The sequence below is a fragment of the Dendrobates tinctorius genome, unplaced genomic scaffold, assembly GCF_039654945.1.
Source record: "Dendrobates tinctorius isolate UK_male_01 unplaced genomic scaffold, ASM3965494v1 ptg000009l, whole genome shotgun sequence".
In the NCBI taxonomy this organism is placed as follows: domain Eukaryota; kingdom Metazoa; phylum Chordata; class Amphibia; order Anura; family Dendrobatidae; genus Dendrobates; species Dendrobates tinctorius.
The window spans coordinates 312,674-333,261 of NW_027361677.1; the positions used below are offsets into that span (position 1 = coordinate 312,674).

General features: G+C 43.1%; 1 protein-coding gene across 1 annotated transcript in view; it reads left to right on the forward strand.

Moving 5' to 3' along the window:
• FTO (FTO alpha-ketoglutarate dependent dioxygenase) overlaps positions 1-16,046 on the forward strand; it is a 317,082-nt gene extending 301,036 nt beyond the window's left edge. Inside the window, exon 9 of the mRNA XM_073581498.1 lies at positions 15,409-16,046. Coding sequence (XP_073437599.1) covers positions 15,409-15,556 — 148 coding nt within the window. The 3' untranslated portion in view covers positions 15,557-16,046. The remainder of the gene's footprint in view (positions 1-15,408) is intronic.
• The last annotated feature ends 4,542 nt before the right edge of the window (positions 16,047-20,588 follow it).

Genomic DNA, 20,588 nt, shown 5'->3' on the forward strand with positions numbered 1-20,588 from the left:
GAGGATCAGACGTGTTTCCCCACGGACAGTGTCAGTAATCTTGTGAAGTCTGTCCGAAATACCATGGGGTTGCTGGAGAGTAAGGACCCCAAGACCCCTCAGGACATAATGTTTGCGGGTATTTCCCGTAAAAAGGTCCGAGCATTCCCAGTGGTCCCAGCTGTAAAAGACCTAGTTAAGAGGGAATGGGAGAAACAAGGTCAGAGGACCTTCCTCCCCTTAACGTCAAAGCGTAAGTATCCCTTTGACGATGAGGAGTTAACGGCCTGGTCGAGAGCCCCCAAGGTGGATGCGGCAGTGGCCTCTACCTCCCGTAGATCCTCCTTGCCGGTGGAGGATTCGGGAACTTTGGCTGATTCTTCGGATCGTAAGACCGATACATTCCTCAAAAGATCTTGGGAAGCTTGTACGGCAGCCTTTAAGCCCGCAATAGCAGCCACGTGTACGGCAAGATCTATGTTGGTGTGGCTGAACGACTTGGAGGACAATATTAAGAATGGAGTAGCTAGGAGTAGGCTTCTTTCCTCTATGCCCCTCATTAAGGGAGCAGCGGCCTTCCTCTCCGACTCCTCCGCGGACTCTCTCCGGTTGTCGGCTAGAGCGGCAGGACTGACCAATGCAGGCAGGCGGGCCTTATGGTTGAAGGGGTGGAAAGGAGACACACAAACAAAAACTAGATCGTGTGCTATACCCTGCCAGGGTAAGTACCTGTTTGGTACGGAACTGGATGAGATTTTGACAAAAGCGGGGGAGAGGAAGAAGGGGTTCCCTAACCCGTATGTTCCGTTCAACAGGAGGGCCTACAGGAAGCCGCCGTTCGGTAAAAAGAAAGACTTTAGACCCCAGGACCGCTGGGGAAATAAGGACCCCAAGCAAAGAGGCAACCTATTCGGGAAACGTCCCTTCAGAGGAGACAGATCCCGATAAAACCGTTACACCGGTAGGTGGCAGGCTATTAAGATTCAGCCGCCAATGGATGAAGGTGACATCAAACCCGTGGGCCCTAAGTATTGTATCATCAGGCCTAAAATTAGAATTCGTTCGGTATCCACCGAACTCCTTCTTATTGACTTCTATGAAGTCCCGATCACAGCAGGAAGCACTGGAGATGGAGATTGCGGTACTGCTAACTAAACAGGTCCTAGTGGAGGTCCCAGACGACGAAACAGGGATGGGCTTTTATTCTCCTCTATTCTTAGTCCCAAAACCAGATGGCTCTTACAGGACTATAATAAATTTAAAGAAACTTAATACCTTCCTAAGACTAAGGTCGTTTAAAATGGAGTCGATTAAGTCTGCAATAAAGCTTTTGTTTCCCAGGTGTTATATGGCGGTCTTGGACCTAAAGGACGCCTACTACCATCTCCCCATATATCGAGGGCACCAGAGGTTCCTGCGGGTAGCAGTCTGGTTCAGAGGTCGGATTCAGCATTTCCAGTTTGCGGCAATGCCATTCGGGCTATCCATGGCTCCTCGGGTATTTACCAAATTAATGCTGGAAGTAATGTCGTATGTAAGGCTGAATGACACCCTAGTTGTCCCTTACTTAGACGACCTACTCATAGTGGGGAATTCTGTTTCACCGTGTGAAGCAAGAATAGCTAGGATTATCTCATCCCTACAAACACTGGGTTGGCTAATTAACTGGTAGAAGTCCAGACTAGAGCCAGTGACCTGTCAAAGGTTTTTGGGCCTGCAAGTAGACTTCGTAACTGATGAGTGCTTTCTGCCAAACGCCAAAGTAATGGCCATAATCGACAAAGTACAGAATGCTACAGGAGGACCCGTAATATCATTGAGACAGGGCATGTCCTTGCTGGGGTCACTGATATCGTGCATTCCAGCGGTGCAATGGGCTCAGTTCCACTCTAGAGAACTACAGTGGGCTATTCTGCAGGAGATAGATAGACTGCAGGGGCGGCTGGAAGGGAAGATGTCCCTATCGCCCGAGGTGGTTGAATCCCTAAAATGGTGGTTAATTCCTTCCAATCTATCGAAGGGAGTACAGTGGTGGGTGACTCCCTCCAAGATACTCACCACGGATGCCAGCCCCTTAGGTTGGGGAGCCCACCTAGAGGAGCACATGGTACAAGGCTGGTGGCGTGAGAATGAAATAGAGGCCTCCTCTAATGTAAAGGAGCTAACAGCGATTTTTTACGCGATATCTCACTTCCTCCCGCAGTTAAGAGGCGCCCACGTAAAGATCCAGACAGACAATACCACCGCAGTGGCCTATATAAACCGGCAAGGAGGCACGCGGTCAATGCCACTGATGTCTATCGCGGGAAAGATTCTGGAGATGGCCGAGGTCCATCTTCTCTCCTTGTCAGCGCTCCATATAAGAGGAGTGGACAACTCCCGAGCAGACTATCTCAGTCGCCAGGCCCTATACCAGGGAGAGTGGGTCCTCAGCAGAGACGTCTTCGAAATGATAGCGTCAGAATGGGGCAGACCGGAGATAGACCTATTCGCAACCAGAGCCAACAGGCGCGTAAAAAGGTTTGCTTCTCTCTACAGGTCGGACAACCCAGATATTCTAGATGCCCTCCAAGCACCCAGGGCATTCCAACTAGCCTATGCCTTTCCTCCGATGGTGCTACTACCAACAGTAGTCAGGAAAATAAGACAGGAGAGGGCGAGGGTCATCTTGATAGCCCCGTTTTGGCCAAAAAGACCGTGGTTTTCATGGCTGAGAGCCATGTCGGTAACCGACCCGTGGATCCTGCCGCTGCACCAGAATCTTCTCTCGCAGGGACCCTGCTACCATCCACAGGCCAAAGCCCTGCACCTAGCGGCCTGGAATTTGAAAGGGAGCTACTGAGGCAGAAGGGTTTCTCAAAGAACCTAATCAATACCCTGCTACAAAGCAGGAAGGAGTCCACGACAAAAATATATGCTAAGGTGTGGAGGAAGTTCCTGGCCTTTCACCCAACAAAACTAGCTGGTGAAGTACCCATTACGGCCATTCTAGAGTTTCTACAAAGAGGCCGAGAGCTTAGACTCTCAGTAAGCACTCTTAAGGTCCACGTGTCAGCCCTAGGAGCCCTGTTTAACTATAACGTGGCAGCAAATAGATGGGTGACTCGGTTTATCTCGGCCTGTCAACGAGCAGAACCGGTGCATGTGCCTCGACTACCAGCGTGGAACCTTACTCTAGTTTTGGATGCCTTCACTCAGGCACCGTTTGAGCCCATAAGCTCAGCATCAGTAAAGTGCCTCTCATTGAAAACGGCTATGCTGGTGGCCTTAGTATCGGCCAAGAGAGTGGGTGATCTTCACGCTTTATCAGTAGACCCACCGTTCCTGTTAACAACACGAGACAGTCTGATTTTAAAGACGGACCCGTCCTACCTGCCCAAACGGGCAACTAAATTTCATAGATCTCAAGAGATATGCCTACCTTCATTCTATGAGAACCCGTCAACACAGGACGAGGAGAAATATCACACCTTAGATGTGAAGAGAGCCGTGCTAGCCTATCTAGATAGGACCAGTCCCTGGAGGCAGAGTAGGTCTCTTTTTGTCTCCTTCCAGGGCAGCAGGAAGGGGTCTGCAGTTACATCAGGCACGATATCCAGATGGATTAGAGATGCGATCACAATGGCGTATCTGACAAAAGGAGAAGACCCTCCACTGGGGATTAAGGCGCACTCTACTAGAGCCATATCATCCTCCTGGGCTGAGAGGGCGAACGTCCCAATTGAACAAATATGTAAGGCTGCAACCTGGTCTTCTCCGTCTACCTTTTATAGTCACTATAGACTAGATTTGTCCTCTACCGAGGATCTAACTTTTGGTAGATCAGTCCTTAACACGGTGTGCCCGCCCAAGTGATTATCTCTGGAAATCTCTCAGTGGGTGCTGTCGTGGCGAAGAGGAAAAACCGGATTACTTACCGGTAATACTCTTTTGTAGAGTCCACGACAGCACCCGCTCACTTCCCTCCCGTAAGAATTTTTTCACACATGGGTCTTCTTGGTGGTGGAGATTATGATTTAAGTTAGATATGTGATTAAACTTAGTAAGCTTAAAACTGCATAGGGGTAAGATAGATGAATCGCCCAAACAGTTTGACTAAAACATGTATGGCGGTTCCTCCGTTGTTCTCGGTAACACAAACTGAGGGAGCGAGGGGGACCGCCCCATTTATCTCTCTAGGTTTCCTGTTTCGGGGGCAGATCCCCTCTCTCAGTGGGTGCTGTCGTGGACTCTACAAAAGAGTATTACCGGTAAGTAATCCGGTTTTTTGATTAGGCAGGCTGGGCAGCACACTCTCAGTGCATAGCTATGGGAACACCCCTCATGAGAGACCAGACGTATCTGGGCTTGGCTGCACCCCGAAAAACATAGTGCAAAAAAAATACAAAATTAGTGAGGTATTAGTTGATATTTTTGCCAAAATACGTGCGCCCGTAACCTGCGCCAAAGGTCCCCACTCTTACGGGTCCCTACACTAGTCTAAATAGCAAAGCCACTAAAGAAGACTCAAGGTCTCCAAAAATTAATTTTTAAACAGCAGAGAAAAAGGCAGCAACCCTTACCCAGATCTTGAAACAAATGCACTACAGGGTGCAGACAGCCCATAAAGCAAGACGTCACGTCGGCAGCTCTCATCTGCACTGCAGAAAATCACTAAGCTTAGCGATTCTGCTGTTCTAGACAACACAAGCTATCGAGCTAATTGATTAGCTGCAGCAGTGACATGTGCTGTCAACAAGTCAAAACACAGAGACCGGAGCAGCAGCAGACAGTTGGGCTGGAACTAGGGAGGGTGAAAATGTGCTCTGTTATGAATTCCACTTTCATTATCAGCAGATGATAGCTGTATTTTTCTGCCATCATCTGCCTCTCACAGCAGCAAGTGGTTGCAAGCTCTGCCCACTGCTAATAATCTGTTCTCTGACAGTGTCATGTAATGTGCGTGGTCCAAGGGTTAAGATTCCACATGCCCATCGGACCCCCAAGACATTATTGAAAAGCGCCGCCAGGTTACCATGACAGACGATATATAATTGAATCACAAATCCTTTCTCCTATTACAAATAAAGATATAAAAAATACCAAAAATAAACATTTGGTATGGCCATGTCAGTAAACGTCAGATCTTTTCAAATATAAAATTAATTAACCCGACCTGTAAAAGCTGTTGTTAAATATTTGACAAAAGTAAAGTTTATACCTAGCAGTAGAATAATTTTATTTACAGTGGGTACGGAAAGTATTCAGACCCCTTTAAATGTTTCACTCTTTGCTTAAATTGCAGCCATTTGGTAAATTCAAATAAGTTGATTTTTTTGTTTCTCATTAATGTGCACTCTGCATCCTATCTTGACTGATAAAAAAAAACAGAAATGTAGCAATTATTGCAAATTTATTAAAAAAGAAAAACTGAAATCTCACATGGTCATAAGTATTCAGACCCTTTGCTCAGTATTGAGTAGAAGCACCTTTTGAGCTGTACAGCCATGAGTCGTCTTGGGAATGATGCAACAAGTTTTCTGCATTTTGGGGATCCTCTGCCATTCTTCCTTGCAGATCCTCTCCAGTTCCGTCAGGTTAGATGGTGAACGTTGGTGGACAGCCATTTTCAGGTCTCTCCAGAGATGCTCAAGTAGGTTTAGGTCAGGGCTCTGGTTGGGCCAGTCAAGAATGGTCACAGAGTTGTTATTTTAGCTGTGTGCTTAGGGTCATTGTCTTGTTGGAAGGTGAACCTTCGGCCAAGTCTGAGGTCCAGAGCACTCTGGAAGAGGTTTTCATCCAGGATATCTCTGTACTTGGCCACATTCATGTTTCCTTCTATTGCATCCAGTCATCCTTTACCTTCAGCTGAAAAACACCCCCATAGCATGATGCTGTCACCACCATGTTTTACTGTTGGGATTGTATTGGGCGGGTGATGAGCAGTGCCTGTTTTTCTCCACACATACCACTTAGAACTATCACCAAAAAGTTCTATCTTCATCTCATCAGACCAGAAAGTCTTATTTCTCATAGTCTGGGAGTCCTTCATGGGTTTTTAAGCAAACTCTATGCGGGCTTTCATAAGTCTTTCACTGAGAAGAGGCTGCCATAAAGGCCTGACTGGTGGAGGGCAGCAGTGATAGTTGACTTTGTTGAACTTTCTCCCATCTCCCTACTGCATCTGTGGAGCTCAGCCACAGTGATCTTGGTGTTCTTCTTTACCTCTGTTACTAAGGCTCTTCTCCCACAATTGCTGAGTTTGGCTGGACGGCCAGGTCTAGGAAGACTTCTGGTGGTCCCAAACTTCTTCTGTTTAAAGATTATGGAGGCCACTGTGCTCTTAGGAGACTTGAGTACTGTAGAAATTCTTTTGTAACCTTGGCCAGATCTGTGCCTTGCCACAATTTTGTCTCTGAGCTCCTTGACCAGTTCCTTTTACCTCATGATTCTCATTTGGTCTGACATGCACTGTGAGCTGTGAGGTCTTAAATAGACAGGTGTGCGCCTTTGCAAATCAAGTCCTATCAGTTTAATTAAACACAGCTGGACTCCAATGAACGAGTAGAACCATCTCAAGGAGGATCACAAGGAAATGGACATCATGTGACTTAAATATGAGTGTCTGAGCAAAGGGTCTGAATACTTATGACCATGTGATATTTCATTTTTTCTTTTTTAATAAATTTGCAAAAATTTCTACATTTCTGTTTTTCAGTCAAGATGGGGTGCAGAGTGCACATTAATGAGAAAAAAATTACCTTTTTTGAATTTACCAGTTGGCTGCAAGGAAACAAAGACTTAAAAATGTTAAAGGATCTGAATATTTTCCGTACCTGCTGTGTATAGCGCCAACAAATTACTCATCACTTAACAATTAAGATTGTCAGTAGTGTTTATAGATCATATTCTGAAATCCGAATTACCCTCCCAAGCCGTCTATTATAGACATGCAAACCATAGAAAGTCAAATAAAATGAGATCTTGATATCTTCAATCCGATGTCTTAATCCAGAGAAATCTACATTTTTCTTATTATGTAAATTAGCTGTTAGGATCTATGGTCCGGACATAGATCTCCTTGAGAATCTGCCCCAGAGATTATTTTAAATCAAAGTCTGTGTTACCGGTATGAGACATGTAATGACTGACTGTCTGCACTCTTGATCTACATGTCTCACATTGGTAATATACTCTTTCATGTACAATAAGCTCTGGAGGCTGATTCTCGGGGAGATCTATGTCCATCCCATAGATCTAACAGCTCATTTGCATATTAAGAAAAACATGAATTTCTTTGGAATAAGTCATCAGATCACAGATGTCAAGATATCATTTTATTTAATTTCTTATGACCTACATGCCTATATAGATGGCTTAGGAAAGTTGATCCTACTGACAGACTCCCTTTTATAGGTTATCTGGCAACTCCATATCCTGCCCTATGTAAATGCCACATATCACAGCTATAACTACACGGTTTTGTTGCCATTTGGCTACTAGTAGCACTGAAAAGATACATAGTTTGAGTCCAATGTATTCATGATGGAGGTGGTCCCCACCCTATCCATCCACCCTTCAGTGCAGCAATTGACAGGCATGTATGCATACTTGTACGCACATCTACACAAGTGCCTATCAGTCAATGACTTATTGTTTTGCAGTATGTCACAATGGAGACATATCCTCCATAAGAGCTGTAGACCCAAAACAACTTATTAAAGATTATTAATGGACTGTTTCACAGTTATTATTTTTATTAAATTCTAAAAAGGTGTGAAACGCGTTGGTTATGGCACCATGTCCAGATATCTTGCACTGGCATGCCCTAATATATTTACTTTTTTAGGACTGTTGTTTTGTTTTATGGGACAGTGACTCTCTCATCTATATGTGGGTTAATTGTCATACCAATTATGCTGTTTGGGTATTTTAGCCCTATGATTTGTCTGATTTACATGCATGCAAGGTCCGGGAATAGTTTTATTATCGGCCTTCAGCTCAAACTCGAGCCATGGCGACTTGATGGATGAACGCTCTATTGCAAGATTTATCTTGTGCAAGCCTAGATAGGTCCACCAGGGTCTTCACCGCCGTTTTCTAGATAGTATCACGTCATCAGGTTTCTGGTGTGGGACTTGTTCCTTCTATTTTTCCGTCCGTGATGTCCTTCCCCTTTATTTGTGGCACTCCTATACTATTTTAGACACAAGAGAGGACAGTATATGTAATAAATGAGTCAAGTAAGGGTACAAACATGCACAGTGGCATAAAGAGAACCTCACCAGTCTGAGAGAACGCACTCTGATGAATCAAGGTGCGAAACGCGCGTCGGATGCTTAGATTTGCTTAAACACTTGAACTAGTAGAATAGAAAATGCTGTTTTGTTCTCAACATGTTTCAAAGTGCATTTGCTTCTTCATCAGGAGAACCACAAGTCAAGTGAGTAAACTTCGAAACACTTTAAGTGTGAATCCATATTTTCTATTCTACTTTCTGAAGAACCTTTTGAATAGAACAAGGCCAATATGGGCAAAATATCTTTTATCCAATTGAGTAGATTGCCAAATTGCATAATGGGTAAAATGCCGATCAGGGGTGGTCTGTATTACTGTATTTCTATGTGGAATTTTCCAGCAGCTTTTATGATCATTGGAATTAATTTGAGAATTATAGCATTTATAAAATGCCCAACTGGCAGTGAAGAAGTTAAGAGAGTCACAGACTCCCCAAATCTCTCTCAGTACAAGTGTTAGAGCTTTCACGCCAGAAGGCACCGTCGCCGGTTACCCACTGTCCGTCCCTTTAATCCCCTTGCTTTAAATAACTAATGAGAAACATTTACACTCATTACTCTTTCTGCGGGGGCCTTCAGGTCGGCTAATCTTATTATTTATGAAGTGATGTGCTCTGTGATAGTACTTAGTGCATGTTAACAGATGCTATTATCTCAGGCCGAATGGTGAACGCAGCAGATATATGAGAATGTTATACGGTGATTCCACGGCAGGCGCATTATGTACGACCATGTGAGTGTAGGAGACCTCGAGGAGACAATAAAGAACGCCATGACACCGGCTCAGGGGGTGCCAGAAGTCATGTTCTAAGTCCATTTATAAATCCCAAGAGGGACACACCATTAGGAACAATTCCTTATTTTTTTACATTAAATTAATGAAGCAAAAAGGGGTTGTTTTTTTGGCACCCATGTACTCCGGATCCTGATGTATGTTTTATGGAATGTTGTGTGTTTTATATCACATGACTAATGAGAGATAATGAACAAAGAAAACTGCAACTAGAGTAGAGGATGGTCACAAATCGTCCCTGAATCCCATCAGGTCTGGAGATGGAATTACATTAGATCACGTATTCCCCTAAAATTGGTGAGGGTATTGGTGCAGTATTGGTTTGCTGGAATTAATTTTCTGGGTAATTAAAGGGAACCTGTCACCAGTTTCTGGCTTATAAACCATGCTCATAACTTTTAACATAATGTAGATAGGGTTCCTACAACCCCTTTACACCCTCAGAGGTGGCCCTGCCTACCTCCAAAAAAGTGCTCTGTTCATGTCCCGTGCTGCATGTTTGGTCGAGTCCGATGGGCAAGTTCAGATCAAGCTCAGCGGCACCCTGGTCCCTTCAAACATCGCCTCTTCTATCCGGATGGAAGTGGATGACTCTTCTACGTCATCCAGTCAAAGTCTTGTGCCTGTTCCGGCCGGCTCACTCTGCCCTATTGAACAGCCAGGGAGCTGGTGACGTACAAGTGAAGTCCACGCCTGCCCATTACATGACTTCACCCTGCTGGTCACTGATTCCACTGCACAGGCACAAGATTTCGAGCACTGTGTGGATGATGTAGGAGACCTCATCGACTTCCATCCAGATAGAAGAGGCGGCATTGGAAAATTCCGGGTTGATGCTGAGTGTCATCTGGATACACCCTTTGGACCGGAGCACACAAGTTGCATATAGCGCAGGAAATAAAGCATTTTTTTGGAGGTAGGGAGGGGCACCTCTCATATAAAAGGTGTTGTAGAAACCCCATTTACATAATTTTACAGGTCATTGGTATGGTTTATAAGGTAAAAAACTGGTGACTGGTCCCCTTTCATTTGGAAACAAGGCGAACAATGTAGCAATGGAAGAATAGAAGTTATCTAGCTGGGTCAAAATTGAGCCAGATCTCCACTATGAAGAACGGAGAGCCTTCTGGTGGATTTGGGTTGTCGTGTATTACATGTATAGTTGGCTGAATTTGCCCCAATCACCTGTTTGGTCTTGGGTCTTAGTGATTACCCTGCTTTCGTATTAAAGAGATTACCAGTGATGAGACAACCATGTCTACAAATTGTCTTGAATCTGCTGTATTTGTCGGAATAGCACAAAGTGCTCACAGCTGTAGGTTGATGATCCATTTGAAGGTATGATATTCTGTGTGAGACAATTTATTTTTTGGGAGGACTACTTCATCTTAAAGCGGTTGTCCCTTCTGGAACATGTTTTTACATATTGCCACGATATTCCATAAATGTTCTTCACATCACGGTCCCAGCACTTAGTGCAGCACTTTTCTTGAGAATAAGTCCCCTTCACGTGCGGTCAGGAATGGAAACATGTTCGGCTCTCTCCATCCATTTGGAGTTCCAATTCAAGCGCTCTACATTTTTCAGACCTCCCAGAGAAGTTAATGGAGCGAGACACCTGTGCTATTCCACCACTTTATTCCTGACCTGGCTCCATTCGTTAGATAGATTCTGGTCTCGCCACTTTGACCCAATTGTGGCAGATCTTGTCAATATACAGTGGAGGAAATAAGTATTTGATCCCTTGCTGATTTTGTAAGTTTGCCCACTGACATAGACATGAACAGTCTATAATTTTAAGGGTAAGTTAATTTTAACATTGAGAGATGGAATATCAAAAATAAAATCCAGAAAATCAATTGTATTAATTTTTTTGCATTTTGCAGTGAGAAATAAGTATTTGATCCCTACCAACCTTTAAGAGTTCTGGCTCCTACAGACCAGTTAGACGCTCCTAATCAACTCATTACCTGCAGTAAAGACAGCGGTCTTACATAGTCACCTTTATAAAAGACTCCTGTCCACAAACTCAGTCAGTCAGACTCTAACCTCTACAACATGGGCAAGACCAAAGAGCTTTCTAAGGATGTCAGTGATAAGATCATACATTTCAAAAAACTGACCGTCACATCCAAGCATAAACAGTGTGAACAGGTGCTTAACCTAGAGTCACCAATTCGTATACATTCAAACAAAAAAGGAAGCACACTGTAGAGCCATAACATGCAAATATGAATAATGAATTGCATTACTGCATTAGAAATATGAAAAATTGAGAAAGCTTAGCGCATAAAGTGGCAAATTTGTGTACCTGGAAGCCACGGTAAGGCATTTCTCGTTTTCCAGGACCCTAGCCTAATGCCAATCCTCACTTATACTAAAGTCTTCATCTGAATGGGAACTTATGTAAATCCTCTCCCTAGACTGAAATCTATATCTCTGTGGAGGAGTGGTGGCCCTGCTGTGATTAAAACCGCCCTCGGCTAACAGGTGGAGTGCTCAGTCACAAGGTTAATGAATACAAATTTCAAAAAACTGACCGTCTATTACTGCGATGCGTTGGCCTCTGGGAAAATGGCCACTGGGGGTGACGCATGCTCAGATTGAGGTCTTGGCAATGAGATCTCAATCGCTGCCCCTGGCTGCCATTTTCCCGGAGGCCAACGCATCGCAGTAATATGCGGGGGGGTCTTCGGGCTTTCACAAAATGCCGGTGGAGCCCCCTGCACCACAGAGCACCGCCGCCATTTTCACCTGCAGCAGAACACCCCCTCATCCCAGCCTGCAGCAACGCTCCACTCTTGCCTCCTCCAGCAGAGACCCTGGGACCCCGCTTCACTTCAGCCACCACCCCCGGTAAGCAGTAAGACTCATGGATTATAAGAGGCACCACCATTTTATTGGAAAAAAAAAAAATTCCCATTTTTCGCCTCAAAATTTTGGGTGTGTCTTATAAAATACTGTATTTTTTGCCAGCCGAGACATATTTTTTATTAATACCATCTCGGGATAGATGTGACTTTTTGATGACTTGTTACAGCATTTTTTGTGGAATTGTGGCGACCCCCAAAAATGTAATTTTGGCGTTTTGAACTTTTTATGCTTGCGGTGTGTTTACTGATCGGGTAAATTGTTTTTATTTGTTCTTATGAACGCGATGATACCACATATGTGGATTTTTTTATTAGTTTAATACCTCTATTTATACTGGGAGAAAAGTGGGGGATTATAAACTGTTTTTTGTTTTTTGCATTTTTTGTTTTTACTGATTTGGTTAGGGCTTGAAGATGCGATCGATAGCAGAAATCACGGTCTCCTTTGAAGCCCGGCTACCGGATGGGTTTCAAACATGCTCCGTAATGACAGTCACGGGGGTCATCAACTGAACCCCGACTTTCATGACAACCAACAATCACGTCAGGGGTGCGCCGTTGGGCAGAGAGAAGGACACGCACGCTTGTCGACGCAAGATTGACAGTGGTATTTTAACAGGTTAAGAATCGTGGGTGGAGCTACGCTCCACCCATGATTGTTAGCGGCACGTCCTAGCCTACCGGGAACGGAGCGGGCTTGCTGTGTGAGCCCGCTCCACCCACCCGCTATATATATATGGCCCATGTCATGAAAGTGTTAGCAAGAAAAAAAAATGTCCCCAAAGTTGGCCAACCCCAAAAAGTGATCAGTTTATTGTTGAGAAATGGTTCTTTACCTATTACGCTAGTAGAGGTCCTAGAGTATTGTAATGATGTTTTTTTGGGGGGATTTAAGGCAAAAGAAAAAAACTAAATTGAAAACCATTTGCCGTAAAATGACTTTTGTTAGTATTTCAAATTGTAAAAATGTGTAGTGTGACTTGGTCAGACTCCCTGAGTAGTATGGCCGCCTTGCCAACAGCGAGCCAGGATAATCCGCTACAAACACAACAGATGTACAGTAACTGGGCTGGACGCCAGTGAGGAAGGATGGGAACCTGTTCTATTAAACTAATCGCTTGTCACTATTTCTATTAAGGCAATAATATTAATACTGCTGCTTCTCGGATGCCATTGCTTATCCATGCACTCGGCACGGTTGGCCCTCTTAGGGATCAACTCAAACAATACAAAACTGAGATTTCTTGAGGTCAAGGATATATCGGTACTGGCTCCACCAATGCTTTTATTACAGTCCCATCTTCTAAATAAAAGTTTAATTTAAAGAGTGTGTCATCAGAAGAAAATGACCTATTGTTTAAATCAGGTTTTTGGGTTACATGATTAAAAAAAAATTTTCAGTTTCATATCACGTTAAAAAACAAAATGAGTAATACCGTAATTTTAACAATAGCAGCTGAAGCTGCTTTAAACTCATATGTTTTCAGGAAGAGTTTTCAGCAGACTCACCAGCAGAGGCAGGATTACAGTGATAATTTATACACAGCTGATAACACAGGACCGACCAATCACAATGGGCGATGTCACCGCTCCCTCTGCTCCTCCTTTCTTCACAGTGATCTCTGCCCACTCTCATTGGATGCTTCAGTATAAAAGATAGGGTTTGAGTCTGATCATTGCTGGTAAGGTACATGGGTTGTTTCCTGAAACAGGAAGTTAGAATCTAAAAAAAAAAGACCCATCTGCAACATGGAAAGAAAGTAGGTGAGTCAGGAAGAATAATAATAATACCTGATTGGATTAGTTCATAACGTGGTCAGCAAATAAAGGGCATGTGACCTGGGGCAAAGATTCTGAGAGGCCAATGCAGAGGCTTACCCCTGTTCCAAGATATTTTTTGGTTAAAGGGTAAGCCTCTCTCATTGGCCCCTCTAAGTCTTTGCACCATGTTATGTCAAGGCTGCCTATGAGCAAGTACTCAAAGTTTGGCCTTGATCCACCATGTTACCTGTAGAAAGAAATAGCTGCTAAGCTGACAACAGGTAGAAAACTCATCACGGGAACTTAAATAGATGTATTCCCATCTCCAAAATCCTATCCCAATATGTTGTAGGTGTAATAATAAATAATATTAGCAAATACCTCCAATTAGAAATGTAGTATAGTTCTTCTGATTCACTATTTTGCTTACCCCATGTGCAGGGCATTGCAGTAGCTTAAAGGGAATCTGTCACCCTATTTTTCACCTATCAGCTGCCGGCACCGGCATCAGGGGCTTATCTACAGCATTCTATAATGCTGTAGATAAGCCCCCGATGTAACCTGAAAGATAAGAAAAATGAGTTAGTTTATACTCTCCCAGGGGCGGTTCGGGTCCGGTTTTGGTCCGATGGGTGTTGCAGTCCGGCGCCTCCCATCTAACGGTGATGTCTTCTTTGCTGCCTGTCGTGGCTCCTGCGCAGGCGCACTGCTCTGCCTTGTTGAGGGCAGAGCAGAATACTGCAGTTCGCAAGGCGCCGGACCTCTCCCGGCGCCTGCACACTGCAGGACTCTGCTCTGACCTCAACAGGGCAGAGCAGTGTGCCTGTGCAGGAGCCTCGACGGGAAGGAAAGAAGAGTACGTCACCAGTAGAAGAAGGGAGGCGCCGGACGGGACGGCGACACCCATCGGACCGAATGCCGGGGTGAGTATAATCTAATTCTTTTTTTTTTCTTCTCTTTCAGGTTACATCGGGGGCTTATCCACAGCATTTCAGAATGCTGTAGATAAGCCCCTGATGGCGGTACCGGCAGCTGATAGGCGAAAAATAGGGTGACAGATTTCCTTTAAGTATCCATGGTTATAACCTCTATCGACTTGCTAACTTACTGTCACTATATTAGTAGTCATCATAACCATGGATATTTAAGCTACTGCAATGCACTGCACATGGGGAAAGCGACATAGCTAATCAGAAGAACTATGCTACATTTCTAATTGGAGGTATTTGCTAATATTATTGTTGCACCTACAACATATTGGGATAGGATATATGGGAATACCCCTTTAATGAAGGGATTAAAACTAGATCTCCATATTTATTTTGTTTATTGAGAACCACATGTTGATCAATTCTTTAATCATTCTCCTTAGTCCTCAATGATCTGGTCGGATTTGTGGGAAGAAAGAGCTGCTGCAGGAAAATGAAATTCTGTCAATATATATGTACGAAGTTCATGGACATTCACAAGCATCACCGTAACGGCAACTCTCTCCTCTCCCTATAAGGAGTGCTGGTATTTTGGAAATGGCAAATAGGTCTTTAGGTATTAGATACTACTCAGATAATTCTAGTAATAATGGGATATGCAATTTCGCATTATAGCCTTCAATGAGGGAGTATTTTTTTAATACAAATGTTGGTTTATTGAATATTTTTGGACATTGTTCATAAAGCATTGATCGATATTATAAGATCAAACATAGTATGTCTTTCTTCTATTTTAGGTGCAGGTGCAGTTTGGCAAAGTCTTTGCCTGTGGACCAGAGGCCTCGCTGCTACCCGTATTGGGAGGACGATGACTTTTCAATGCCTATGCCTTTTGATCTCAGCAAAATTTTGACAAAATTGGAATGTCTAATGGAAGAGGACTAAAGAGGAGGAAGAGATCTTCTGCATTGCTTCTCGGTGGAGAACTCAATCGACCTACCTACCAATATTGTGTAGTGCATAATACAATAGCTAGGGCCTATCAATGAGATCTTATTCTGATACTAGAATTGATTAGCGGGGCCCCTTTTGACCATCAGAATAACGGATCTTCAACATAAACCTCACACGTCGGCTCTTCCATACCATACAAGTGGCTCAACATTCAGATTAGTCCTTCACTTCTCAAGCACTGATAGCCTATCCTACAAACAAGCCATAAATATTTTAATGTCTGAAAAAAATTTTATTTCAATTATTGAACATTTTAATTAAGGGAAAAAAAAAACATTCTGATCATAAGATCTGAAAAAGAACACACACAAGTGTTTTCCGCAATATGGGACTTCTACGCATAGACTTCTACAGTTTCATGTTTTACCATTTTATGCTTTTGACTTCAAATAAATGGAAGAATTTGTGTCTTTTTATTAAATGCTGTATTTTAAGGATATTATTTCTTGGAAAAATAACAAAGTACCTTACGGAGCACCATAGTAAGGAGTAGTAAGGAGACATAAGAACTTTGTAGGTCTCCATACAGTCTCCATGCACATAGAAGTTCCTTGAATTTGAAGCTTGAGGCTAATGTCAGACTCTGCAGGAGCCACATATTTTATATATCCAATGAGGACCAAAAATAAAAACTTTTCCCAACTTTAATTTTTTTTAGGGGAAGGCTTCTTTGTATTCCAGTTCTTGGCATCAAGTTAGACTGATGCATTCAACCATAATTCTGGACAGAAAACTCACTTCGGCATCAAAGTAAACAACTTGTGACATAATTGATGTACCTAAAATAGATTTTTTTTGTGTGTATATGTTCTAAACAGTGCTAAGCCTTAAGGCTCCCTATAGCCCATTCAGATGAATGTGCCTTTAGGCTCAGCAGCATTCCGACATCTCCTAAAAAAGTGAGGCTACAGTAAAATCATTTGGTATATATGCATGCCTATAGCTTCTCCAGTGATCCCTGGAGCATCTGTCACTGAAGGGTTTAAGGTGATGTGAAATGCCATGCGGAAGCTCAATAAATCCATCAGAAATATGTATGTGGGAGGAATAAACTAGATAATGCGATTGTTGGTGTATGGCGGGTTAATGATTCAGAATTGACAAAGCTTCACCACTGGAGAAAGACACAAATAGCCACCAGGTCCCCAAATTGCTGTCATTAAGTGGCACAAAAAATGTTAAGAAGTTCAAAATTTTGGCACATAGATAATTTCGCAAAAAAGTTAAAAAAAAAAAAAAAAAATTGGAATTTTTTAAGTTAGAGAATCTAAATTGTCTCCAAATCCATGACCGCTTAAGCTCCATCTGAAAAAAACTGTCCTATTATTCTAATCAGAGTTTGATCACAGTGGTCTGTTTTCTCAGAGATGGAGAGAAAAAACAAAAGGTTGTCCACCCACTCCATTCTGTATGCTCGTGAAAATCGGACCAATGTTTTTCACGGACCAGTAGACTTGCAGTGCCGATTTTGATCAGACACTTGGTTCAAAATCAAACATGTCTCCGATTTTTCCTCTGACCATTCGGTTCAAGGAAAAAATATCAGACATGCACAGTCCCATTGAATATCATGGGTACAAATGTTATCCACGAAAACCACGGATAGCTTTTGTCCGATATAATTGGTCACATGCACAAGACTTTATGGTCATAATCACATGCTTCAAAGATCTAGGTGTAATTGTTAATAAAGTTTGAACCCATAACCCATTGAGTTTTGGGTTCAGTTGCAGGGTTTTGGATGGTGTCCGTGAAGGCTGGAGCTATAGGCAGTAGATATTGCACTTCAGAATTATATGTAGTTTTGTTTGAGCTATTTCTCTTGTTCCTTTTCGTTGTGGCTCGGAGGCAAATCCAGTTGGTCTCAGGAGAATCCATATTGGTGCCATCTAGCTATTGCAACTCTTACAGCTTCTATCTCCCACTAGACTTTGGTGGCATGTCAGAAGATGGGACCCTTGGAGATGAGAAGCTTATCTCCTACCTTGGGGGACAAACCATTTAAAGGAGTTGCCCTGTTAAACCGAATTACCATCTATCAAGAGGATAGGTGATAACTAATTGATAGGTCTAACAGCTGAATCCGGCAAAATGGGAAACTATACCTGTAAGGGCAGGTGCAAACAAGCCTATTTTTGGTCCGAGTGTGTCCCAACAAAACATCAGATCGCACTTTGACCAATGTTAGTCAACGGGGTGGTGCACTTCTCCAATTTTTTCCTTAGACTAAAGGTCCCGTTACATTTAGCGATGCACCAGCGATCCCTACCACGATATGACCCGGTCAGGATCGCTGGTGCATCTCTAAATGGTCACTAGTGAGCTGCCACACAGGCAGATCTCACTAGCGATGCAGCAGCTATCGGCGGTCAAACTCACCTGTCAGACACGACGAGGGTGACCGTCTTCCACCTGCATCCATGGCTCGCTCGTCGGCGCCAGCAGGAAGCCGACGGCGAGAAATGGACTAGGCCGATCTCGTGCGATCAGCGATAGCCAGCGGGGGAGCCGGTCGGACGTGAGTATCACATGTAGCGATATCGCTAGTGATATCGCTGCTGCGTCACAAAATCTGTGACGATTTAGCGATATCGCTATGTGTAAAGGGCCCTTTATACCACCCAATGAAAAGATTGTATGACCGGGTTTGATCTGATAGTCAGATTGCACTCAGCAATGCAAGTCTATGAGTTTGTGGAAACTATCAGATTGCACTCAGATGATATTTCAGTGCAGTTCGATTTCCACGGACTGATACTATGGAGAAGATGGAGACTTTTTTTGTCAGTCTTCTCCACATTTGAGAGAATCGGATTACGCTCTGGTCACACTCTGATCAGCGTTTGATCAGAGTGCCATTTGCACAGTTGACCCGATTGTTTTGTTTGAGAGAGTCAACAGTCTTGTGCACAACCTGCCATCCATTATTTTTTAAGACGAGCGCTGCACTCATTTTTTTTCCAGCGCCCCTTTGGGAATTTACGAACCAATGATCGAACATGTGACATGCTACGCCATCTTGTAACCAAAAAGTTTGCCGATCAGTGCTGGTAGCTAGCTACAGTAGGACATCCACCAATCAGCAAGTTATCACATGAGAACTTATTTTAACTGGACAACCCCTCTAAAGTATCATCTATAACTGACAGTGATCCAATACCCCTTTTGCTGAGATTGGAACCAGGAAGAAAGAGGAATGACAGGCATGCATTTAGGCGATAAAGCGCAACTCATATTAGAAATGTGCATACATTGCTATTAGGCAAATGAAAATGTAGATCATAGAGTAGATGCAGATATGGTCACCGACAAAGTAAGGGGAGCTTAGCAAAAACAAAATGCCCCCTCCCCCAAGTACCTGCCCTCAATTAGCCACACCACCTCTCAAACCTCTACCGTAAAGACTGTTGACTAGTTATCTGAAGAATTCCGTATGTTTGACACACTAATAATTAGCAGCAAGTTGTAACAGGAAACCATGGGTCACAAAGGGAGCAAGGCAACATGTCTCACATCCAACAAGCAATCAGCAGGTGGACTTCATTACGGACTGCAGAGATGCAGCATGCATTTATGCTAATGGACACTGATTGCAACGTGGCAATGAATCAAACATTTTATACATGGCTGGATCTAAAGGACTGACCATTTATCTGCATGTTCACGTAAGCAATTTGTACGAGAGACATGCCACTCCAATTAGGAAACAGCCACTCACATTCTCTCCTCTTTCATTATTATTGTTATTTAGATTTCCTTTAAGAGAGATAATTAAAATGGTGCAGGATGCGGGTAGATAAAGTGCAAATTAACAAATGCCAACTCTCATCTTTGTTACTTGGAAGAATACAATGCTTCTAGTATTGTACCAAGGTCTAACAGTGCTGACACCATGAGTTGTCCTAGTTTTCTGTTTGGCGCCTATCTCAAATACTACGAGACCAATCTAAGTCGACAGATCTGAGATTTTCACACAAAAGAATTGTGATTTAAATGAGTACCAATTATGGTTTGTCAAACCCATATTTTAGGTTGTTCCCAAACGTACACTCTTTCTGACTTTGGAAAACCTATGATCTTGGACATGTTACAGTTCGAAACTCATAAGTGCGTCAAGATGGTTTTGGTTTTCCTGTTTATCGCATGTATTTCTGAATAGATTTCTTTGAATAAATTTGGATTTTTATCATATCTTTTTGGTGTTGAATTTATAATCCGTCCCTTTTCTTCTTCATGACATAAATAAGTTTGTGACTTCATCCAGTCAAAGAGTCTGTTCTCTATTGTCCTTGGACCTCTACATATCCCCACCATATTGCTTTATTTCCAACTCTGCAAACTCAAAACTTGATGCAGGTGGCAGACTTTTCCAAAAATATTAAAATGGCAGGGATGGTTATAAAATATTAAAATGAGATATCATTGGTTCTAATCCCAGCACTGGCCACTCCAGTGGTCTCCGCCGGTACAGGTAGTGATGGCAACATTTTCTTTGACCACAATATCACGGACACCTGTGATTGTCTGCACTGGTCAAGAGACTGGAACAAAAAGTTTACAAGGTACATCTGATGATGTGTCGTTCCTGCCACCTGACAAATGCAGCCAAACACTGGCTTGACCGTTCTGTGACCAAAGAATTAGATGTCATCACTTCCTGCCCTGCCTTAGATAACCAAAGCTGCCTGCTCATGGAAGGATGGGACCAAGACCGGCCAGTGAGTATGAAAGTGTTCTGGATGTTATCAATTTAGAAAAAAATTACACCTTAATATGATATTAATATAGATAAGATACTTTTTCTGCCATTGGACCTAATTTGATAAGGGTTTCTGTTTAATATACAGTATATGTATCCCATAAAGAACCTGAGGCTATGTTCCCACGATGAGCTTTTGTTGAGTGTTTGATGCATGTTTTCTGAACCAATTAAGTAAAATAGGTTACTTAATAGGCAGGGTAA